Raw genomic sequence first — 20,398 nt, forward strand, 5'->3', positions numbered from 1 at the left:
TTATATAAACGAATCAAAATTAAACTTTATTTAATTGTTAATTTAAATTATGTAATTTTATTCGACGAGAAATCGCTAGTAATATAGAAAGCAAACAAATATGCTTAATTTAAGCAAAACCCAAATTCTTTTTATTGTACATGTGGGGGCAATAGCAACTAGAAAGCAAATGGCAATGATTAGATCAGAACCTGTGCGCGATAGTGCTTCTGCAGCTTATTGGCCTTGCAGCCGAGCTTCATCTGCCACTTGGACTGGACGCGCTTCATCAGATGGATGTCGCGTGCCTTGCGAGCGGCGGACAGCTGCTGGGTTTGCGTCCAGCCCAGAGCCCGGTACTCGCTGAGCACGCGGTGCAGCTTGCGATCGGACTTATGGATGACCACGGCGCGCTCCGGGCGGAGACGCTGCTTGTAGTAACGGAGCAGGGAGCGATGGCCAATGACTGCACCCGAGGGCAGCACCAGCTGATACTCATCGCCGTCGAGCAGATCCGGCACCACCTCTTCGTCAATGTCCATGCCTTCATTCTGTGCCGGTTAAAGGATTTTTCAGGATTCAGTCAAGTAAACATACATAGGTTTGTCTGTGCTCCATGATATACTCACATTATCCGGATAACTGCTGCTGTAGTCGTAGTACTCGGCATACTCGGCCAGGGCCACGCCCTCGTGCAGCATCTGGCAGTGGCCCTTGTCGACCATGTGCTTGCGCACTGCGTCCAGGGAGTAGAAGGTCTTGCCGCGATCGTTGCAGAACAGGCAGATGAAATAGTTGGCCACCTTCTCGCCCAAGTAGTACAGCAGGCCCTCGATGTCCGTGCAGAATTCGGTGTCCGGGATGAAGAACGAGTGCGCCACGGACATGTGCTTCAGGTTCTCCACCAGGTCCTCGCTGGCATGTGTACAGAACAGGCAGTCGCGCTCTGTCAGCGGATTCTCGGGTATCTTGTCCCACTCATCGGAGTCCACCTGTAAAATAAAGTCGTGTTATAGAAAGCTCTGGACATTGTAAAGGCGATAAACTATATGGCATAGATTCTCTAAGAAAAGCATCCACATGAACCCAGCTATAAGCAAGGTAAAGTCTCCTACCTCCTCCTCTTCAATGTCCTCGAAGTCATCGTCGTCCTCGTCGACGAACTCCTCGTCGTCGTCATCCGCCTTGGCCACCCGCTCCGCGAAGGCCAGCCGACCCTTGCCAGCGGCTGCGGCGGCCAGGGCGGGATGGGGCCGCTGCTCCACGACGCTGCGCGTGCAAACGGATGCGGCGGTGCTGGCGCTGGCGCCACTAGCTGTCATCTGCTCGCGCTCGAAGCGGGCCAGCAGCTCCTTGTGCTTGCGGCTGTTCAGGTGATTGTCGTGCGCCTTCTGGCTGGCGAATTGGCGCCTGCAGGCGTGGCAGTAGACACTCAGGTTCTGCTCCTCAAGGGCCGCATCCGTGGCGCTGCGGGCGCTAAGCACGCGCTGCTGGAACTCCTCGGCGGTGACGGGCGGCAGCTGGGCCACCCTGCGCTTCAGATTGTAGCGATGCCAGTCGGTCTTGTAGTGATCCCGCTGCACATCCGCGCTGGCGAAGCGGGCATCGCAGTTCAGGCAGGTGAAGTGCGACATTGTGGCGCTGATTGGGATACTTGATACGCTTGACTCGATGCGGCTGGCACTTTCTGTGGCACTCTGCAATGGCGTATTTCACAATGGAGACTAAGGCTGCTCAATCTGATAATGATGATTAACAAACAAAACCACGTTCTCGACAGTGTGACCAGTCGGCTTTCGCAACGGCACCATGCACAATATACCGAACAAAGCTTTTGGCCAGTACGGTCACACTGGTTTCGTTGTTATTTGTTGTTGCCGCCGATTTCCGCATTTTCAAAGGATTCGGATTCCGGAAAGCAAAAGATGCAGTAAGTGGATGAGTAATGTGTGAAGCAACTAATTAGACTATCGCGTGATGACTTCGATGCTCCCCTCGCCTAGACGATCTCGTGCCAGCAGCACCAGCAGTGGCCGCCAGCCGGCGCCTCCGCCAATTGGACTGCCCCAGCCGCAGGCGCAGCCACTGGAGGCGCCAAAGATCATCGTCATTCATCCGGGATCGCAGCATTTGAGGATCGGACGGGCGGCCGACCTGAATCCACTGACCCTGCTGCATGCGGTGGCCTACAGGAGGCGTCAGCTGGCCGGCGATAGGCCGCATCATGATCCGCTCCTGCCGCCGCTGGACAACGTCAACTCCGCCCTGATGGTCGAGTTCGAGGAGCAGCGCCTGGCGGTGTCGCGCATTCTGCAGCACTGCGTCGTCGATGACAAGAACCGTCTGCGGGTGGCCACTCCGCCGCAGCAGCTGGCCCACTTCAATCGGAGCAGTCAGGCGGAGAAGGTGCCGCCACCAAGTGGCCCAATAGCGGACGAGCCTTGGCTGGATCGCGAGGCACCCGCTCTGTTCGACGACCGGATCCTGCGACTCAGCGCCGTGGATGCCCGCGACTATGACATCCATTTCCCCATGCAAAGGGGCGAGCTGAATGTGCACAAGGAGAAGGGCGGTTCGCTACAGGTGAGTGCTGCTACACGTAGTTTCTTAAACTAAACCGAAAACCCATTTTTTTTCAGGCCAGCCTGCAGCACTTGGAGCGAATCTGGTCGTACGCCCTGGAGGAGCGTCTAAAGATCCCGCTGCGTGAACTGAGCACACACTGCGCCGTCTTGGTGGTCAACGATGTCTATGTGCGGCGGTACTTGCGCGAGTTCATGACCCTGCTGCTGCAGCGTTTGGGTTTTCGGCGCTGCTTCCTCGTGCAGGACAGCGTGGCCTCCACCTATGGCGCCGGCATCGGCTACGGCTGTGTGGTGGACATTGGCGCTCAGAAGACCTCCATTGCCTGCATCGAGGATGGCATTTCGCAGCTGGATGCCAGGGTGCGACTGCCCTATGGCGGCGGCGATCTGAATCAGGTGCTACTCCTGCTGCTGCGCAAGTGCGGCTTTCCCTATCGCGAGTGCAATGTGCAGGAGAGCTATGTGGATGCCCATCTGCTGGACGAGCTAAAGGAGAAGTTCTGCCATCTGAATGCCAGCGTTTGTGGCGCCCAGGAGAAGCACTTCAACCTGCGCAAACAGAACGGCCAGTGGCTGCGCTACACCATACAGGTGGGCGATGAGGCCCTTATGGCACCACTGGCCCTCTTCCACACGGAGCTGCTGAGTATCACTGGACGGACCAAAGCTGTTTGTACGCAGCAGGCGGCGCAGGACCAATACGACTGCGAGGACTGCTTCGATGCGGAGTATCTGAAGGAGACGGGTCGAAAGAATGGGGTGAGAGGTGGAGACAGTTTGCCCCTGACCACCAGCGGATCCCAGCCGCGACCCCAGCTGCCCGTGACCGCCGACGATGAGGAGCTCATTGTGGTGGATCAGGACGAGACCAACAGTAACTGTCAGTCACAGCCGGGATCACAGACAGCTGGTGGGCAGCTGAACTCGAACGGCTGCTACCACAACGGCCAGGGTCAGGTTTTGCCTTTGGACCAGGCCGTCATCCAAGCCATTAGCCGGCTGTCCAACTACGAGACCAAGCGCAAGATGTTTGGCTCCATTCTGCTCGTGGGCAGCAGTGCCAAGTTGCCGGGCCTGGCTGCCTGGCTGGAGCACCGGATTAGCCAGCAGGTGCAGTCCACCGGCACCGAGGTGAACGTCCTCACCAAGGGCATGGACGCCGGCATGGTGGCGTGGAAGGGAGCCGCCATTATGTCCGTGCTGGAGAGTGCGCGCGAGCTGTGGATATCGCAGCACGACTGGCAGCGCCATGGACTGCGGGTGCTCCGCGAAAGGTCTCCCTTCCTCTGGTGAGATGGTGTAGCCCCACTGCATTTCGAATATGTTTGAGGATTGTTCTGATCTGTAGGGTTTGTAATTGTTAACAGAGTACAAGTAGTATCGTATCCATAGGCTAAAGTGCCGACCAAAGCGTTACCCTGAAGGAAACACTTTGGATGGATTCATACAAAATGGTAAAATTATTTATTTTAAGGCACGTAAAAAGTACGCAGAATGCAAACAGGAATCTGAGCCTGTTTTTGCTTTTGCTTCTTTGTATTTAGAATTATATGACTATGTTTCAGTGGCAGATTAGGTAAACAAATTTAGAGTACAGCGATAAGCACAGTATATACGCAAATTTAACGATTGCCAAAAAACAAAAGAAAATAAAAAGAGGGCAACAAAAACATCAACAAAGAATAAAGCTATTCTTATTGCTTTGGCCGTGAAATTTGAACTTTATCCAGCGATCACGACTTTCTTATCGAAAACAAATCAACAACAACAATCAAATGCACAAAGATCAGGCCAGGTACTTGGGTGCACTGGAGCCCATGTAGTGATATAAATCGCCCAGAGTGGACTTCACCAGCTTCGCCTTGATCGTCGGCCGCTGGAGCCGCTTGTACGCCTCGAACCGGTGGCATCCGCCGAAGCTGAAGTAGTAGTCGCCTCCCTCGCTGCCCGTGATCCACAGCAGATCGATGGGGGGCACCTCCTCCTCGCTTGCCTCGCTCTGCGGTGAAAGGGGTAAATGATAACCAGTGGAGCAGGTGTGTGTCCCATGGGGGAACATGTTTTCAGTGGTATGTATAATACTTTAGCTTCTAACTATGTTTTAAAGGACTTGCAAATGGTAATTGATAATCTATATTAATTTAAAATTATTTACTTTTTTTTTAAACTAAAACTGGGGACCATTTAAGTACGTTTTACTTGGTAAAAAAATTGTTTTTTGGATAAATATGCAGCTGTTTTTTATATATGTACCGTCAGAAGCTATTCAAATTGATTGCACTAAATAAATAAACACTATTATGACAAAATAAAAATAATAAAATAAAAATTATGTTGGTTCAGAAAAATTGTAGAATACTATCTTACATGTAGTGTACTTTACATTTTGGGTCTAAGATCTTGTAATCTGAATTTATCTTATTGGAGTACGGAACGTATTTTGTACCCAGCCCTTATCTAGGTACACAGGTACATGGGTACGTTGTAGCCGTACCCCAGCCCACCCTTCTTCTGACCCAAAGTACGTGCACCAACCCACCTTAATGGTTTCCATCAGGGATTGCACCTTCTGCTCGTCCAGAACGGAGGGAATGGGTCGCTGGATGACGCTCATGGGCACCAGGTGGGTCTCATCAATGCCGGCGGAGTGTACTGTGGTGTCCATGGTGCTGCAGCTGGATATGTATCTGTATCTGCTGAATGCCTGTCGATTGGTTAAAGATCTTGGCCAGTTGTGAAATTTCACCAAAAACAACCGCGTTATCAATGTGCGTGTAGGTGGCAACGCTGGGCTGCACACACACACACACAGCCAGAGTTGTGGCACGGAAACCTTACTGTTTTGGGATGATTTCGCTACGATTTCTCTGCAGGATTGGACCCAATACGGCGGTGCGTCTGCTCGTCGCTCGCAAGAAATGGCTAATGAACCCCATGGCGGCCAATTGCGCGATTTTTGAGACCGTACGGCGTTGAAACTTGTTTGCTGCTCATGTGTGGGTTCGTTTACCGCTATATGTTGTTTTGCTGCAGCTACTTGTTTGTTTTATGCATAATCATACCCCCCACCACCCACAAACGCACTCACACAAATAAGACCAGTATTGCCAGTGCGATAAAAGCGAATGAAAACAAAATTCAAAATACGAAAAATACAATATATGTATGCACATACATACATATGTACATATGCTAATGATAGGCTGGCGGGGAAAGGGGTGTTTGGTACACTCCGAAAGACAGTGGCAAAAATGCAGAACTCTCGGCTGGTGGGCAATCGCTTGCTGATTAGCGTCAGCACAGAAATTAAAATGTGTAATCTACGTTGACAACTCTTGCTGCTTGTTTATGCCCCATTCCCCATAGCCCTATCAGGAACCAAGATAAATGCTATGTGCAATTGGGGAGCAAAAGTACGGGTGTGTCTGATAACGACTGGAATGCCAAAGGTGCCATTTCCACTTTATAAATAAGTATTGCATATTTTTGAATAAAAAAAACTGACGCAAAATCGACAGCTTTTTAAATGCAACAGCTGGCCCGCGGTCAGTTGGCAACTCTATGCATTTGACCAGATGGGCAGCACCATTCTTGGAAAGTCAAATTCAAAATTTCAACAGCTTGCGCGGGCTTTTCAAAAATGACGTGAATAATTGAGATTTTAAAAAGTCGTGGTCCTAGTGTTATTTATTTAGTGTTATTTTCGGTTAAATGTTATTAGATAACATTAGCTGGGTAAAGTAAATACACAAATGTTGAATATTTGTTGAATATAACATCTAAAATTGTAATTTTGGGCCTGCACATTTTTGGCAAATGAAAAAACTAGGCCAATGGCACTGCATATTTGATTTTGCCAAACAGTAGCGACTGGAACATGATAAATTATTCGTGTATGTGCGTCAGTAATCGGCATCCTCTGTTCTTCCAGCGCCTTGTCAGCCGCACAATCTTCAATTAACCGATACGAGATGTTCGACAACGGGCAACAAGCAACCGATTCCGGGTAATTTTTAGACACTTTCCCGCCGGAGTTGCTTACAAAAAGGTAAGCGATGACGGAAGCCCATTGACAGTAACATTTGGCCCTCAGCCACAGCCACAGCCACCAAGGCGGCTTCTTTGCATTTTTATTTTTTACCCTAAGTGTTATTAATACTGTTTTAATTTTTTTGATTCGATTGGATGCGAGCATGAAATTCAATTTGGTGCAGACACTGGTCTTCACTTTGTGCCTCATCAGCGCGCAAATATATGGCATTCAAGGTGCTTAAGTGAAATGGAAAATCAAATAAAAACGGCAAATTAACGTTTTAATAAGTACATAAGCAATTACTTGGTGTTTCAAAATTATAAATGTTTCTAGACGGTTTGTTTTGGATATTTAACCATATAAATGGTCTTTTACCTACAAGTATGCACTAAATGCACTTTACTAATAAAGGCAAAATAAAACGAACTAAAACGGCAATTAATAAGTTTATACTAGTGAATATAAAATTGACAATAAATCAGAGTTTGCTTATAACACCAATAGATGCCAGTGGCAAGCGGATCGTGAGCAAGTACGAGCGCATCATGCAGATGTATCCGCAACTCTCCTCCGGCGCAGGCGAGTCCTCGCAGTGGCGGGCAGCCGAGAAGGACAACCAGCGGCATCCTTGCAGACGCGACTGCGCCGACAAGCAGCCGATGACCTGCTACTACTACATGGTGGTCCACTACGACGACACGATGGCGGAGACCTGCAAGCGGTACCTCCAGGTGAGATGATGAGCCCGAAGATCGCCAGACATAGTTTCATTGTCCAAAGAGGTAATCTAAGAGCACGCAGTGGAAAATTCAGTTGTTTTGAATGAATCAAAGCTACCTTATAGGTTACCTACATAGGAAATCATCACTTGGAGTACTTTAGTTTCCTGCAAGACGTAGACATATTGAAGACTTCCTATTTAGATTTCATAACTCGGTTTAATCCGTCGAAAAGAGCAAACCCTCCTATCTTAATATTTGTTTGTCGAACATGTTGAAAGGCCTGTGGATTCATTGGATAATGATAAAAGCCACGAGTCTTGGCTTTGTCTACTTAAAGCTTCTTTCCTCCTGGTAAATAATGTCTTCTTATTACATATTTGCATATTGGCAGTCCAAATTCCGCTTCAAGCTGGGTGGCAAGGAGTTCATCGACGGGATTGCGCTGGCGGGGCAGCTGGCGACGAACGACGACTGCAAGTACGCCGATGGCCTGGAGAGCGAGGTGATGGTGGTCAATGGCCAGCTGCCCGGGATGAACATCGAGGTGTGCTACGGCGACACCGTGGTGGCGGACGTGATCAACAGCATGCACGAGACGACGACGATCCACTGGCACGGCATGCACCAGCGACTGACGCCCTTCATGGACGGCGTGCCCCACGTGACCCAGTATCCAATTGAGGCGGGTCAGGCCTTCCGCTACCGCTTCGAGGTGGATCACGGCGGCACCAACTGGTGGCACAGCCACACGGAGCACCAGCGGGCCTTCGGACTCGCTGGCCCGCTGGTGGTGCGTATGCCGCCCAAGCTGAATCCCCACGCGCATCTCTACGACTTCGATATGTCGGAGCACGTGATCATGATCCAGGACTGGGTGCACAACTTCGTGGAGAGCGTGGCCGAGAACATCCTGATCAATGGGCGGGGCAGGAACCTGAAGAAGGGCGTCAAGGCCGCCAAGCCCACGCTATACGCCCACTTTCCGGTGGTCAGGGGCGGACGCTATCGCTTTCGGGTCATCTTCAACGGTGAGTTAAGTTTGAGCGCTTTTTGACTTGGCAAAGGGTTTGAGTTGATTGTTCATCCATTTGTAGGCGTTTCGAACTGCCCGATCAGCTTCAGCATCGACAAGCACGACCTGGTGGTGATCGCCAGCGATGGCAACGACGTCGAACCGGTGGAGGTGCAGCGGATCATGTTCCACGGCGCGGAGCGCTTCGACTTCGTGCTGCACGCCAACCAGGAGGTGGGCAACTACTGGATCCGCGTGAAGGGCTACAGCTTCTGTGCGAAGAACCAGCTGCACCAGGAGGCGGTGCTGCACTACAGGGATGCGGATACCCGGGCGCTGGACACGCACACCCTGAGCTATGCCTACGATGCGCCGGGCAAGACGCTCAACGAACTGGGCGACGATGCGAGCGGTGCGCGTGGTGGGAATAGCATATCATTGGCCAGTCTTAATGCACAGCGACCGGAACCGGAAGTGGCGCCATCGGTGACCTTCTACACCAGCATGAACGCGTTCGAGGTGCGACAGGGCGAGGGCTTCCGCTTCCAGATGGACGACATCAGCTTCAGCATGCCCAAGATGTCGCTGCTGCAGACTCGCAACCTGGGCGTTGGCCAGTTCTTCTGCAATCGCTCGCAGCAGGCGGATCTCGGTTTCAATTGCCGCCAGCGGCACTGCCAGTGCTCCAACGTCATCCAGGTGCCGGCCAACCAGCAGGTGGAGTTTGTCATCTCCAGCCTGTCGCAGACGCCGCACCCCATCCATCTGCACGGTTACACATTCCGTGTGGTCGGGATGGGGATGCTCGGGGAGCAGAAGATTGGCCAGATCGAGCAGATCGACAAGAAGACGCCGCTGCCGCGACGCGCAAAGGGTGCGCCGTTGAAGGACTCCGTCCAGGTGCCCGCCTTTGGCTACACGATCCTCCGGTTCTACTCGAACAGTCCCGGCTACTGGATGTTCCACTGTCACATATCGCCGCACTCGGAGAACGGAATGGCCGCCGTGGTGCGGGTGGGCGAGGATGTTGAGATGAAGATGTGCCCGGTGAGCAACTGCGGACTGTGCAGTTCGGTGGCCTAGTGGGTGTGCTATGTCCCGAAGTTACGTCACTTACTTATCCCTGTATGAGCAATAAAAGCGTTACCTTTAAGCTGGCATTATTTCGAATGGATTGATTTTGACCGGGCAAATTTGTGTAACCGGAAACGGAAGAGCTGGCAATCGTCTAACAAGCAGTTTGTATATATAATAGAGTATAGGTTCAGATTCTTTTAAGTCATGAACCAATCGTAAATAGTGTGCTAAAATGGCCTAGGAATAGGACTTATTAGGACTTATTATTCTGTAATGTTTAATTTCGTATTCCACCATAGCGCTTTTCGAAGTTATCGATACTTATCATTTTGGAAACTGACAGGTCTAACTATCGTACTAGTTAACGGCACACCTATCGTTTAAAAATTAAGTGTAAATAAATATTCAAAGATCTTATAAAACATGCCAGTTAAATCAAGCGACAGCGACTCCGATTCTGAGGATGACGCCCAGATGCGTCAGTTCCTGGAGGCGGCGGACACCACGCTGCTCACAAATGCCATGTTTCAATCGCAGCCAAAGGCGGAAAGGGGCGAAGCAGCCAACGAGGAGCAGCCGGTGGCCACCAGGAAAAACGATGCACCACCGGTCAAAAGTGAACGTTACGTGGAGGATCAGGACGCGCCTGCCAGCGATTTGCAAATCTCTCAGGAGATGCAAACGCACATCTGGAGCAGGCTGAGTGGCATTATCCAGGAGCAGATCGAGTTCTCCCTGGATGCACCCAAGTGCGTGGGCAAACCGAAGCCCTCACCCGACAAAGTGAAGCTAGTGTCCAATGCCGATTGCTATCTAATCGCTGATTTGGTGGTGGAAGGTCCTCAGGGTCCAAAAAAGAAACCCACCATCAGGAGACGGACCCCCAAAGAAGACCATTCTGCGCCCGAAGCTCTGGACTCTGTGGTGGTCACTGGTAACTCCATACTGGAAGGCAAGGACCTGCTCGCCTGGGCACAGAAAAAATCGCGCCACGACAAAGTCTTCCATTACAGAGCCAGCGATCCGAATGCAACTAAGCTGGTGGCCATTGAACCCACCAACCAGTTCACCAAGCGGAGGCGACAAAACAACTGGAACGAGTCGAGGATAAGCAAAAAGAAGAGTAATAAACAAAACAAGTAGTTAAAACTATTTAATTAGTACGTTTCCTAAGCACTTATCTCAACTTAAGCCTAGAGATCTTAGTCGTTTTATAAAAAATTTTAAAGATTTGATTACTAGGGATATCTCCGTGTGAGATATTTGCTCCCGGTGTGAATTATATAAATATGGGTCACATTGAACAATCTAATAATAAGTTTTGAGCCTAAAGTAATGAAAATAACCCAACAATTTTGAAAATCACGTCTCAAAAGTGGCGTGAAAGTTGCTAACCGTGGCCCCATTGCCATTCCCATTACCGCCCGTGCTGCCATTGCCACTGGTTCCGGTCATGTTGGACGTATTGGACGATATCTGGCCATCGAGCAGGCCGTACAGCATCTGCTGAGAGCTGACTGTGCCACTGGAGCCCGTACTTCCGCCTAGATCCTGCAGCATATCGCCCATAGCCAAGTTGCCGCCTATGCTCTGGCTGCTGCCGGTGGCGCTGTTGTCCAGGATGTTGAGGAAGTCGTGGCCGTTGAACTCGTTGTGCTGCTTCTGCATGCTGCTCTGGCTCTCCTTCATCAGCTTGTCGTACTCCTGCAGCACGCTATTGAACTCGCCGATCTCGACGCGATTCCTGGCCAGCACCTTGTGCTTGTAGTAGTTATGCACCTGGGTGAGGGAGGTGCCCGTTAGGGCAACATGGGCGCGCTCCAGGGGCAAAAGCTGGAGCACTGTGGACTTTTGCAGCCGTGGCTGACTGTCATAGTAGCCGCGATACTCGCCGATGAAACTGCGCAGGAACTCCTCGGTGGCATCCGTCAGCAGCTGCACTGCCGACTCGGAACAGTCGGTGAAGCCGGCCAGTCGGAGCATGCCGCACATCACCTTGCGCATCGCCTGGCGGCAGGCACTGCTGGAGATCTCGGGATACGCCTGCGGATCCCCGCGGGAGTAGGCTGTGTCCACGGAGGGTGTAAACCAGATGGGCTTCTGGAACTTTTGGCTGCCCACCAGTTCGGCGGCGTTCTCTGGCGGAAAATCCACTTCCGGTATCATGAGGCAGGGATTTAAGAGGTAGTTGGAACTTCCCTATGATTATATTATTAGGTTAATTGGGTAAATACATCGGTTAAACCACCAAAGAACTTGCATTTTTGTTGGAGTACGTTTCGATGAGGGACTGCAGAACCTCGGTTTGCTTCATCACCTCGATGGTCTGGGTGACCAGCGCACTTCTGAGTTCCACCTTGTGGCTATATGGAGTACATGTTTAGTTCACTGGCTATGTTATACCTATTCTTTAGATTTATTTACTGCTTTTCATCCGGTTGCGGATCCCCGCGCAGACGAATCTCGTCCAGCTTGGGTTTCTTGGCTGCCGTGGGCACGTATTTGTCCGGCGTCAGTTGGACACCGTCGTCCTCTGCGGGCAGGGAGCCCCAGTGCTCCGTTTGCATGTTTATTTCCCTTAAAAACCTACGTACAACATTTACTTTACAATATTTTGTTTATTTATCCGGCCCTAAAATAATACGGTTGGTTATCGGTTACTATCGATAAGTTCGGTTGCGCTGGTAAACGAAATACTCAACTCATTCAACTAAACAGCTGATGGACGGTAAACATCGGCTTGGCCAGATGCATCTGGCAACGTTGGCCTCGAACGTTTCGTTTTCGATTATCAAGAAAGCGCTGTCGTAGTCAAAATAAATAAAGGTTAGGATAAAACAATAACAATTTGGGAAAAACCCCATTCTCCAGACAGCTGGTTTTGGAAGTCAGGCCGGGCTTGTGTTTTTGTGGATCACGTCACACACACATGTATTCACTTTTTCGGCCGCTTTGACAAATGGCAACGCCACGGCAGCTGGACACGCACACAAGCACAACATGTAATTATTTGTTTTCGTTTCAAGAATTTCAAAGGTAAAAACCGAACGAAATACGTGGTCGCCAAGATAACGCAGCGACGCAGACGACGAGTGGGACTGTCCGGCGGATTGGGGGCAGCGGGATACGGCGGAAACAACGGCAACAAGATGCACCAGGAGCACATGGACCTGCATGCGCCCGTGGACTTGAACAAGGTGAGTCTTTTCTAATGGGAATCGTATAAGAGAAGCCCCACTCAACTGGTAAATTTTCCTATTTCCTGCAATTTCCTGTTGATGCGAATGTCTTTTAGTCCCTGGACGAGATGACGCCGGAGGAGCGAATGCGGTAAGTGGAGGAGTGGCCTTAGAAAATTCATCCTTTTAATCATGACAAATTTTCGGTTATCCAATTTCACAGAGCGCAGCACCAACTGATGGTGGAGAAACATCGCGGCCACGACGCCATGCACTCCGAAATGGTGATCATTCTGTTTGTCACCCTGGTCATTGCCCAGATAATCCTGGTTGAGTGGAAGAAGCGGCACTACAGATCCTACGCTTTCGTCACCCTGCTGGCCATGTGGCTCATTCCGCTGATCATCTCCGTCAGCTTTGGCTGGCTGCGCTTCATAATCATCTGGCTGGTGTTCACCTGCATCACGGCACTGGTTATGCGCCGGGCCATCAGTAAGCCCATACAGGGCACAACGCCTAGGTGAGTCACCACTGATATGAACGGCGCCCGACGAAGGCCAGATAATAGCCCATTAAATCCGCTTTCAGGCTGGTTTACAAGTGGTTCTACTTCATCTACAAGCTCAGCTATGGCCTTGGCCTCGTGGGCTATCTGGTGATCATGGCCGCCTTCCTGGGCATGAACTACATGTTCTCGCAGCCTCCAAACACCTGGATGGATGTGGGCCTGATGTTCTGCTTCTACGGCCTGTACATCGGTGTACTAGGACGGGATATATCCGAGATATGTTCGGATAAGATGGCGGCAGCTATTGGCGTAAGTTGACCATTAGCTTGATACCCAGTCGGAATCTTATAACCTTACATTTGTTCCACAGTACTACACACCTCAGGGGATTCCCACCCGACACCTTGATCAGAATGTCTGCGCAGTGTGTGGCAATCAGTTGCTTGTTTCGGAGAAGGAAGAGGGCGTCATTGAGAACACCTACAAGTTGTCTTGTAACCACGTATTCCACGAGTTCTGTATACGTGGCTGGTGCATTGTGGGCAAGAAGCAGACGTGTCCCTACTGCAAGGAAAAGGTCGATCTCCAGAAGATGTTCCGCAATCCGTAAGCCATTCAGTGCCATCCGATTGACTACCATACTAAATATTGTTTCTTCGGTAGGTGGGAGAAGCCGCACGTATTGTACGGTCGCCTGCTGGACTGGATTCGCTGGCTGGTGGCTTGGCAACCGCTCATCTTCTTCATAGTACAAGGCATCAACTGGATGCTGGGACTGGAGTAGGTCCTGATTCCAGTATTGGCTTTCCTCGGCGTCTAGTCAAGCACACACACTTTGGATTAAGTCCTGCACATGTAACCACACAAATAACTCGACGATTAACAACGACAGACCAACATGGAGGGGCTGCGAAACACCCGCACCACTAGCACCGTCGCCGTTCATTCCCCCGCTCCCCTCCACGACTCCTGAACTATTACGACGATGACGGATAAAAGATCTGTAGACGAAGCCATCCGGATGCCTGCCATTGCCATCCAATCTGTTTCCGGGTTTCCAGTTCTGTGTGTGGTTTGCTTTTGGGCACCCAAATTTTCCATTGGAGTCTTTAATCGAAACGTAAATGCAATTTTGGATATATGTATCTATATCTATATATTATACATAGCTATGTATTTATGTACATATGTGTGCCTGTGTGTATGTCTCCTAGGTATTATTACCAATTTTATTTTCTTGATTTCACTTAATTGCACTGGAGCTGGTTAGGAATATACATATACCAAAAAAAATCTATTGATAAAATACTCGAAACTCTTTCACATTCACAGCGGGAGGGGAATGCTTATTATTAATTTATTTTACTGGATTATACAAGTTCCATTGAACCAGCAACGCTGGTTTGCTGTCTCTTTCGATTTCACTCGGCTCTTAAGAAAGTAACCGCTGCTTTGAAATAACAAGTTTTTCGCTTTATTGTAAGTTTTGATTTTAATCTTAAGGCAACAACAATAACAAAAGATAAGTGAAAGAAACCTGAAAGATATGAGTGGGGAAAACCCCCTGGCATAACAGACTAAAATGGACAGAGTATATGCTAAGCTTTGCCAGGAGCCGCACAACATCCTGCTGACATTCAGCGTTCAGGAATTCAGGCACGGAAAATAGGATTATGACCGACTTTAAGGCGGGGTAACATGAACGAACTGCGTTATACATCTGCTTGTATGTACATCTACTCCTAAAATTAGATTGAGCCACCGCTCAGTAGCCGGAGGCTCCGATCATCTTGCGGATCTGCTCGAAGGACAGCCAGAAGGTGAGCGACCACGGTGCCATTCGTATCCAGCAGGGCAGGAAGCCTTTGTACAGCGCCACAAAGCCCTCCTTCGAAACCGTCTGACGCAGGCAGTCCACGGATCCGCGGTAGAGCAGGCCCCTGCAAGAATAATATAGATGATTAGGCGTTTTAGTGGTTAAACGCGGCAGTAGGTCACTTACCGCCCATTCTCGTCGGTGGGCTGGTTCATGATGCGCGTCTTTACCACATCAGCTGGCGTGCCCATGATCGCTGCCACGAATCCGGCGCAAACGGAGGCCAGTACGTGGACTGTGTGACAGTCGGGCATATGCAGGCGGTCCATGATCAGGTGCTTGATGGTGTCGTATGTGGTTAAGTCGCCCAGATTAACCAACGCCGCTCGCTGCACATTCGGGATGCTGCCCTTCCACAGGCCCTTAACTCCGCCACGCTGCACAATCTGCCGGAAGGCATGGCCAGCGGAGTGGACCCTCGGTGGCTCGCCCATCAGCCGTCGTCGGCCCTCCATCTGGATTTGCACCTTGACCAGGTCAGCGGGCGAGGCAAGCCACTGGGCAACGGCTCCGGCCGTGACGCCGCACAGCGCCGACTTCCAAACCGGCAGAGACTGGGTGCCGTTCTGCGTGAACTCCTTGCGCATGAGGTCGTAGCTGCAGATCCTCACACCGCTGCGGATGAACATGGACAGTGAGAACTCGGGTTAGAACTTGCTGAGCTAATGGCTGATCGCTGATGGCTAACAGCAGCTGGCAGATTGGCTGTGGCGGTGATCTAGTTGCTAGAATGAGGAGTTTTGGGAATGCCCACCTATAGACGACGTGTCGGTAGAGCGCCGGCGTTACGCCCTGCCACAGCTTCAGGGCGCCCTCCTCACGCGCAATCCCGAAGGCGGTGGCCACCATGCCGCGGTATTGCATCTGGTAATGGTAATCGTTGGGAATCGGTAATTGTGGGTGGTTCATTGTAGTATCTGTATCTGTTGCAGGCCGAAAAACACAATATTCACATGGAACAGGCACACACAAAGGGGATGGGTTGGGCATTGGGATGGGGATCCTATATTAGTTGGCCGTTCCTATCGCATATCCAATTCAATTTACTTAGCTTACCCTAGAAACCTTCTAAGTTGTTGTTTATGTATCCTTTCTAACACAGCTTTTCGCTTCAGAAGTGTAAAGAAGTTTGTTTATATCATAATTGTATGGCACTTTATTGATTTAAAAATCTTTATCGCTTCATACTAACGATCTTTTCCTGCGGAACTGAATTTGGCCATTCTTATATGCAACATGTTCTTTGTGGTAAGCAAACTGTTTAATAAGATTAGACAAGTATCTACTCATATTTGTTAGCTATCGTTATCATACATTCTCTAAGTAATCAATTGTTCCAATTCAGGCCATAAATACAATGGGGTTCAAACCAATCCAAACACACACATACAAATGGAAAGAGGGAATGCGTATACGGGTACAGTGGATGAGCAAGCCGGGGTGGGGGCATGGGTGTGATCTGGGCAGAAGCTGTGACTGATACCGAAACACCTAGCCTAGCAAAGCGTCTTGTGAGCCAAGTCTTATCAGCATGGTCGTGCCCATTCCGATTTGCCATATCTCTGACGTTTCAAATACATTGCGATTGGAGTAGATAAATCGGAGGGGCGGCACCATTTTTGGTTTAGTTTGTGAGCTTGGGTATGGCATGGATGAGGGGGATGTGGATTAGGTTCTGGGGTTAGAAGTAACCAAAAGCCTGAGACAATAGAACAACAAACGGAAAGCAGTTAGTATGGGGTGCCACTCACATTGGACTTTCCCGCCGAATGAGCGGTTCCTTCGCCCTGGATCTGCAGACGCGTCTTGGTCAGGTCCAAGGGATAGGTGGCCAGTTCTGCGATGGAGGCGGCTACCACGGAAACGATGTAGGTGCAGGCAAATGAGTCCGCGTAGTCGAACTTCACGGGTCGCAGTTGGTGGCGTCCACTGGAGGGCGCGGGACTGTTGCTTTGGCTTGGCGCCACGGCTGGCGAGGATTCGTCCGTCTTGGCGGCCATTTCCAAGCCGCGTTTCCTATCTGCAAGGCACAAGGGAGGGGAAAATCAGTAACTTCGTTATGCGTTGGGTAAACAAGCGCTAAACAAACTCGAGCAAGGCGAAACTTTCACACAATCGCGTGATGTATGCGGGTGCTGGGCGCTCCGACCTTAGGCTCCGTGTCCCGCTGCGGAGCACGCCGATTGTGGGGGATTCCGGATGAGGATGGTGCCTGTGCCAACGTTCTGCTTCCGTGCATTTACATAACAACGTTTTGGCAACGCTTCTTTTGGTTTTTTCCTTTTCGGTTTGTGGGGCGAAGGCGGGGCACAAAAACAATAACAATGGCAATGGCAAATCAAAATCAGAATCCAAATCGCGCTCTTATAAAACACTCGTTGGCACGCGCTGTGCTGGGCGGTTAATCATGTTTGTCCACCCCGCCTGCGAAAGCCGCTCTATTTATATCCTTTATAAAAAACTAAAAAACCCGTAGTTATCAGCGCAATAAAAAAACGCAACAAAAACTAATGGGATGCAGGCCAGGGTTGCCACATAGATAGATGCACCTACGCGGCGAGAAATGGGAAAAGAAATGGTTTTATTATTATAATTTGTAGTTCTAATTATTAATAAAATTTAATATAAACAAATTACAATTTGTACGGTCTTGTTTAAAACTGAGCACAGATACTAATAATATTTAATTATAAAATTATTAGCAAATTAGATTTAAACCTGAAAGTTTTGGCCAGTGTGCAATTGTTCCATCTGGCAACTCTGCTGCCGGCAACATTTTAACCCACGACAACTTGTTATCGATAAACGCGCGGCAAACTTGCATTTTGCATCCAGATTTATTTCTAATTTTATCAAGTAACCCGGATTTCAGTATGCAAGCATTTTTGAAAACGGGAAAATCGACGGCGGGATCCGGCGATAAGAACCAGGGAGTTACGACGGTACGACGCAAGCCACCGGCTCCGTGGGTGGAGAAATAGTGAGTTTACGATGTCGCCAATTTAGACCACATGCTTATTTAAGTGTTTTCTATTCTTTACAAATTACAAATACAGTCGGCCACGCAATGTGGATGATGTGGTGGAGCAGTCCGAGGTGGTGGCCGTGCTGCGCAAGTGCGTTGAGGGCGCGGACCTGCCCAATATGCTGCTCTACGGACCGCCCGGCACGGGCAAGACCAGTACGATCCTGGCCGCCAGCCGACAGATCTTCGGGGACATGTTCAAGGACCGCATCCTCGAGCTAAACGCCTCCGACGAGCGTGGCATCAATGTGGTGCGCACCAAGATCAAGAACTTCTCGCAGCTGTCGGCCAGCAGCGTGCGACCGGACGGTAAGCCCTGTCCGCCCTTTAAGATCATCATTCTGGACGAGGCCGACTCGATGACCCATGCCGCACAGTCTGCGCTGCGTCGCACCATGGAGAAGGAGAGCCGGAGCACCCGCTTCTGCCTAATCTGCAACTATGTGTCCAGAATTATTGTGCCCATCACGTCGCGTTGCTCGAAGTTCCGCTTCAAGGCGCTGGGCGACGACAAGGTTATCGATCGGCTGAAGTACATTTGCGAGATGGAGGGGGTAAAGATAGAGGAGGATGCCTATAAATCCATTGTAAAAATTTCTGGCGGAGATCTGCGCCGCGCTATCACCACCCTGCAGTCCTGCTACCGCCTCAAAGGACCCGAGCACATCATCAACACTGCCGATCTCTTCGAGATGTCGGGCGTCATACCGGAGTACTATCTGGAGGATTACCTTGAGGTCTGTCGCTCTGGGAACTACGAGCGCCTGGAGCAGTTCGTGCGGGAGATCGGCTTCTCCGCCTACAGCGTTGGCCAAATGATGGAACAGTTTGTTGAGTTCATTGTCCATCATCCGGGCCTGAATGATCCGCAAAAAGCCACGATCTGCGACAAGTTGGGCGTACGTATTGACTGCATAGATATATATGTTTCCCCTTGTTTAATGGTGTCTTTATCCTACAGGAATGTTGCTTTCGCCTGCAGGACGGCGGTTCCGAGTATCTGCAGATCATGGACCTTGGCTGCTGCATCATCTTAGCTTTAAAGTAATCTCATCCCACTTACCACATTCAGTATATGTATTTTTTTTCGCGACGAGTCTAAAATAAATTTTATATTTAATATGAACATCTGATAGTTGTATTTATGTATAAAACGTAGATTTCATAATCATTAACGAGAGAATCTATACTAAGGTGTTTGGGATTTCTCATTAAAGTTGAAATTTAGTTCCCCTGTTCGCTCAACCAAATGCAAATGCTTTGGTCTGGTTTACGAATATTAATTTAAGGTAAATGATGTCGTTTCGCTAGTTGGTTACAAACTCAAACTCCTCTTCCTCGCGCTCCCGCTTGACGGCCACTCCCACACCAGATGAACCTCCTGCTCCGCTGGCATTTCCCGCTCCCGAGCCGGATGTGCCAGCGATGCTGCCCACGGCCGCCGCATCGCTGTCCACCTCCATCTTGAGATCTCCGCCGGTGCCACTGGGCTCGCTCTTAACCTCCAGACCACCGCCGCCCCCAGAGCCGCCGGAGCTGGCCACCGTTTTTGTCGTTGTGGTGGTGGTAAACTTGATAACGGGCTTGGGAATGGTCACCACCTGCTGCTTGGCCACCACGGAGTGTGGTCTCTTCGGGCCATTGGCGCTGGAGACGGGTTTGACCACGGTCTTTAGCGGGCGCCCCTCGACTGCCGACTTGGTCATTTTCTTGGGTTGATTGGTGGCTCGCAGCTTGTAGTTGACGCCGGTGAGGCAGTAGCGGTCGGGCGGCAGTCGGAGACCGCAGTGCGGCTTGATGGGTGGCAGGGGCATGCCGTTTCGTACGTCGGCCACCTTGGCCAGAACGTGACGCGCCGGCGGCCCGGTGAAGCTCTTGTCCAGCGTCATCTCGGTGGCCAGACGCACGTCGTCCATGTCGATGGTCTTCTTGCGTGCATGGTTAGCATACACCTTGGCGTCGTCCAGAATGCAGGTGACATAGCCTGCAATTCAAGACAGCATTTAGAAAAATGGAGGGAAAACCTAGAGATAAGCCGCCGCTTACGGAAGGTGAACTCCAGCATTTGGTTGACCACGCGCGGCTCGTACTCCTGGATATTCAGCTCCTTCAGGATGGACATGATCACCTGCGCGTCCTTCGGTACGTGCTTGATTTGGGCACTGATCTTGGCCTTTTCGGCCTTCTCCACACTCATACTTTTATGATAATGTTGTTTACTACTACTTTACTACAAAAAGATTGTTTATTCCATTGAAACTGTGCACGTACATATATACTGGTTTATCGGAAATCGATGCGTTAGTGCGATACTATCGATACGCTCGCCTAGTGTGGAAAATGCTTGAAACGCTTGACTGCCATGTGGCAACTCTGGCCAATGACTGCCATTTTCAAAAACG

General features: G+C 50.2%; 10 protein-coding genes across 16 annotated transcripts; 5 read left to right on the forward strand and 5 right to left on the reverse strand.

The window, feature by feature from the left end:
- Positions 1-104: 104 nt before the first annotated feature.
- On the reverse strand, positions 105-1,750 carry LOC122625107 (zinc finger protein 622). Its single transcript, XM_043805007.1, has 3 exons — positions 1,095-1,750; positions 609-971; positions 105-530 (listed from the first exon to the last, which is right to left on the reverse strand). Exons 1-3 carry the CDS (start codon positions 1,611-1,613, stop codon positions 180-182), a joined length of 1,233 nt encoding a protein of 410 aa, XP_043660942.1. The 5' UTR covers positions 1,614-1,750; the 3' UTR covers positions 105-179.
- A 74-nt stretch (positions 1,751-1,824) lies between these two features.
- On the forward strand, positions 1,825-4,278 carry LOC122623324 (actin-related protein 8). Its single transcript, XM_043802409.1, has 3 exons — positions 1,825-1,909; positions 1,983-2,562; positions 2,619-4,278. Exons 1-3 carry the CDS (start codon positions 1,905-1,907, stop codon positions 3,855-3,857), a joined length of 1,824 nt encoding a protein of 607 aa, XP_043658344.1. The 5' UTR covers positions 1,825-1,904; the 3' UTR covers positions 3,858-4,278.
- On the reverse strand, positions 4,002-5,805 carry LOC122623325 (putative sulfiredoxin). 4 transcript variants are annotated; one of them, XM_043802410.1, is made up of 3 exons: positions 5,403-5,805; positions 5,104-5,287; positions 4,002-4,563 (listed from the first exon to the last, which is right to left on the reverse strand). In XM_043802410.1, exons 1-3 carry the CDS (start codon positions 5,498-5,500, stop codon positions 4,351-4,353), a joined length of 495 nt encoding a protein of 164 aa, XP_043658345.1. In that variant the 5' UTR covers positions 5,501-5,805; the 3' UTR covers positions 4,002-4,350. The 4 variants fall into 4 exon arrangements, with proteins under 4 accessions (XP_043658345.1, XP_043658346.1, XP_043658348.1 ...); XM_043802411.1 differs by having other exon boundaries at positions 5,104-5,257; positions 5,403-5,800; XM_043802413.1 differs by having other exon boundaries at positions 5,104-5,268; positions 5,403-5,562.
- An 892-nt stretch (positions 5,806-6,697) lies between these two features.
- On the forward strand, positions 6,698-9,705 carry LOC122623898 (oxidoreductase OpS5). Its single transcript, XM_043803269.1, has 4 exons — positions 6,698-6,830; positions 7,102-7,328; positions 7,711-8,347; positions 8,414-9,705. Exons 1-4 carry the CDS (start codon positions 6,758-6,760, stop codon positions 9,412-9,414), a joined length of 1,938 nt encoding a protein of 645 aa, XP_043659204.1. The 5' UTR covers positions 6,698-6,757; the 3' UTR covers positions 9,415-9,705.
- A 58-nt stretch (positions 9,706-9,763) lies between these two features.
- LOC122623777 lies at positions 9,764-10,560 on the forward strand. Its single transcript, XM_043803107.1, has one exon. The coding sequence runs from the start codon at positions 9,832-9,834 to the stop codon at positions 10,549-10,551; it is 720 nt and encodes a 239-aa protein (XP_043659042.1). The 5' UTR covers positions 9,764-9,831; the 3' UTR covers positions 10,552-10,560.
- On the reverse strand, positions 10,536-12,070 carry LOC122623773. The gene is made up of 3 exons (XM_043803100.1): positions 11,833-12,070; positions 11,669-11,771; positions 10,536-11,607 (listed from the first exon to the last, which is right to left on the reverse strand). Exons 1-3 carry the CDS (start codon positions 11,973-11,975, stop codon positions 10,771-10,773), a joined length of 1,083 nt encoding a protein of 360 aa, XP_043659035.1. The 5' UTR covers positions 11,976-12,070; the 3' UTR covers positions 10,536-10,770.
- A 39-nt stretch (positions 12,071-12,109) lies between these two features.
- On the forward strand, positions 12,110-14,279 carry LOC122623775 (RING finger protein 121). 2 transcript variants are annotated; one of them, XM_043803106.1, is made up of 7 exons: positions 12,110-12,234; positions 12,435-12,605; positions 12,704-12,738; positions 12,811-13,107; positions 13,176-13,404; positions 13,466-13,701; positions 13,759-14,279. In XM_043803106.1, exons 2-7 carry the CDS (start codon positions 12,558-12,560, stop codon positions 13,877-13,879), a joined length of 966 nt encoding a protein of 321 aa, XP_043659041.1. In that variant the 5' UTR covers positions 12,110-12,234; positions 12,435-12,557; the 3' UTR covers positions 13,880-14,279. The 2 variants fall into 2 exon arrangements, with proteins under 2 accessions (XP_043659041.1, XP_043659040.1); XM_043803105.1 differs by lacking the exon at positions 12,110-12,234 and having other exon boundaries at positions 12,359-12,605.
- Positions 14,280-14,572: 293 nt separating this feature from the next.
- On the reverse strand, positions 14,573-17,485 carry LOC122623774 (mitochondrial uncoupling protein 4). Of its 3 annotated transcripts, XM_043803102.1 has the most exons (5): positions 17,061-17,477; positions 16,723-16,991; positions 15,726-15,835; positions 15,098-15,586; positions 14,573-15,035 (listed from the first exon to the last, which is right to left on the reverse strand). In XM_043803102.1, the coding sequence occupies exons 2-5, from the start codon at positions 16,969-16,971 to the stop codon at positions 14,861-14,863; spliced, it is 1,023 nt and encodes a 340-aa protein (XP_043659037.1). In that variant the 5' UTR covers positions 16,972-16,991; positions 17,061-17,477; the 3' UTR covers positions 14,573-14,860. The 3 variants fall into 3 exon arrangements, with proteins under 3 accessions (XP_043659037.1, XP_043659038.1, XP_043659039.1); XM_043803103.1 differs by lacking the exons at positions 15,726-15,835; positions 17,061-17,477 and having other exon boundaries at positions 16,723-16,833; XM_043803104.1 differs by lacking the exons at positions 14,573-15,035; positions 15,726-15,835 and having other exon boundaries at positions 15,312-15,586; positions 17,061-17,485.
- Positions 17,486-17,765: 280 nt separating this feature from the next.
- Positions 17,766-19,124, forward strand: LOC122623759 (replication factor C subunit 4). The gene is made up of 3 exons (XM_043803081.1): positions 17,766-17,951; positions 18,028-18,895; positions 18,958-19,124. Exons 1-3 carry the CDS (start codon positions 17,845-17,847, stop codon positions 19,042-19,044), a joined length of 1,062 nt encoding a protein of 353 aa, XP_043659016.1. The 5' UTR covers positions 17,766-17,844; the 3' UTR covers positions 19,045-19,124.
- On the reverse strand, positions 19,089-20,284 carry LOC122623760 (transcription initiation factor TFIID subunit 9). The gene is made up of 2 exons (XM_043803082.1): positions 20,043-20,284; positions 19,089-19,980 (listed from the first exon to the last, which is right to left on the reverse strand). Exons 1-2 carry the CDS (start codon positions 20,191-20,193, stop codon positions 19,304-19,306), a joined length of 828 nt encoding a protein of 275 aa, XP_043659017.1. The 5' UTR covers positions 20,194-20,284; the 3' UTR covers positions 19,089-19,303.
- Positions 20,285-20,398: the final 114 nt, after the last annotated feature.

This window comes from Drosophila teissieri, chromosome X (assembly GCF_016746235.2).
Source record: "Drosophila teissieri strain GT53w chromosome X, Prin_Dtei_1.1, whole genome shotgun sequence".
Taxonomy (NCBI): Eukaryota; Metazoa; Arthropoda; class Insecta; order Diptera; family Drosophilidae; genus Drosophila; species Drosophila teissieri.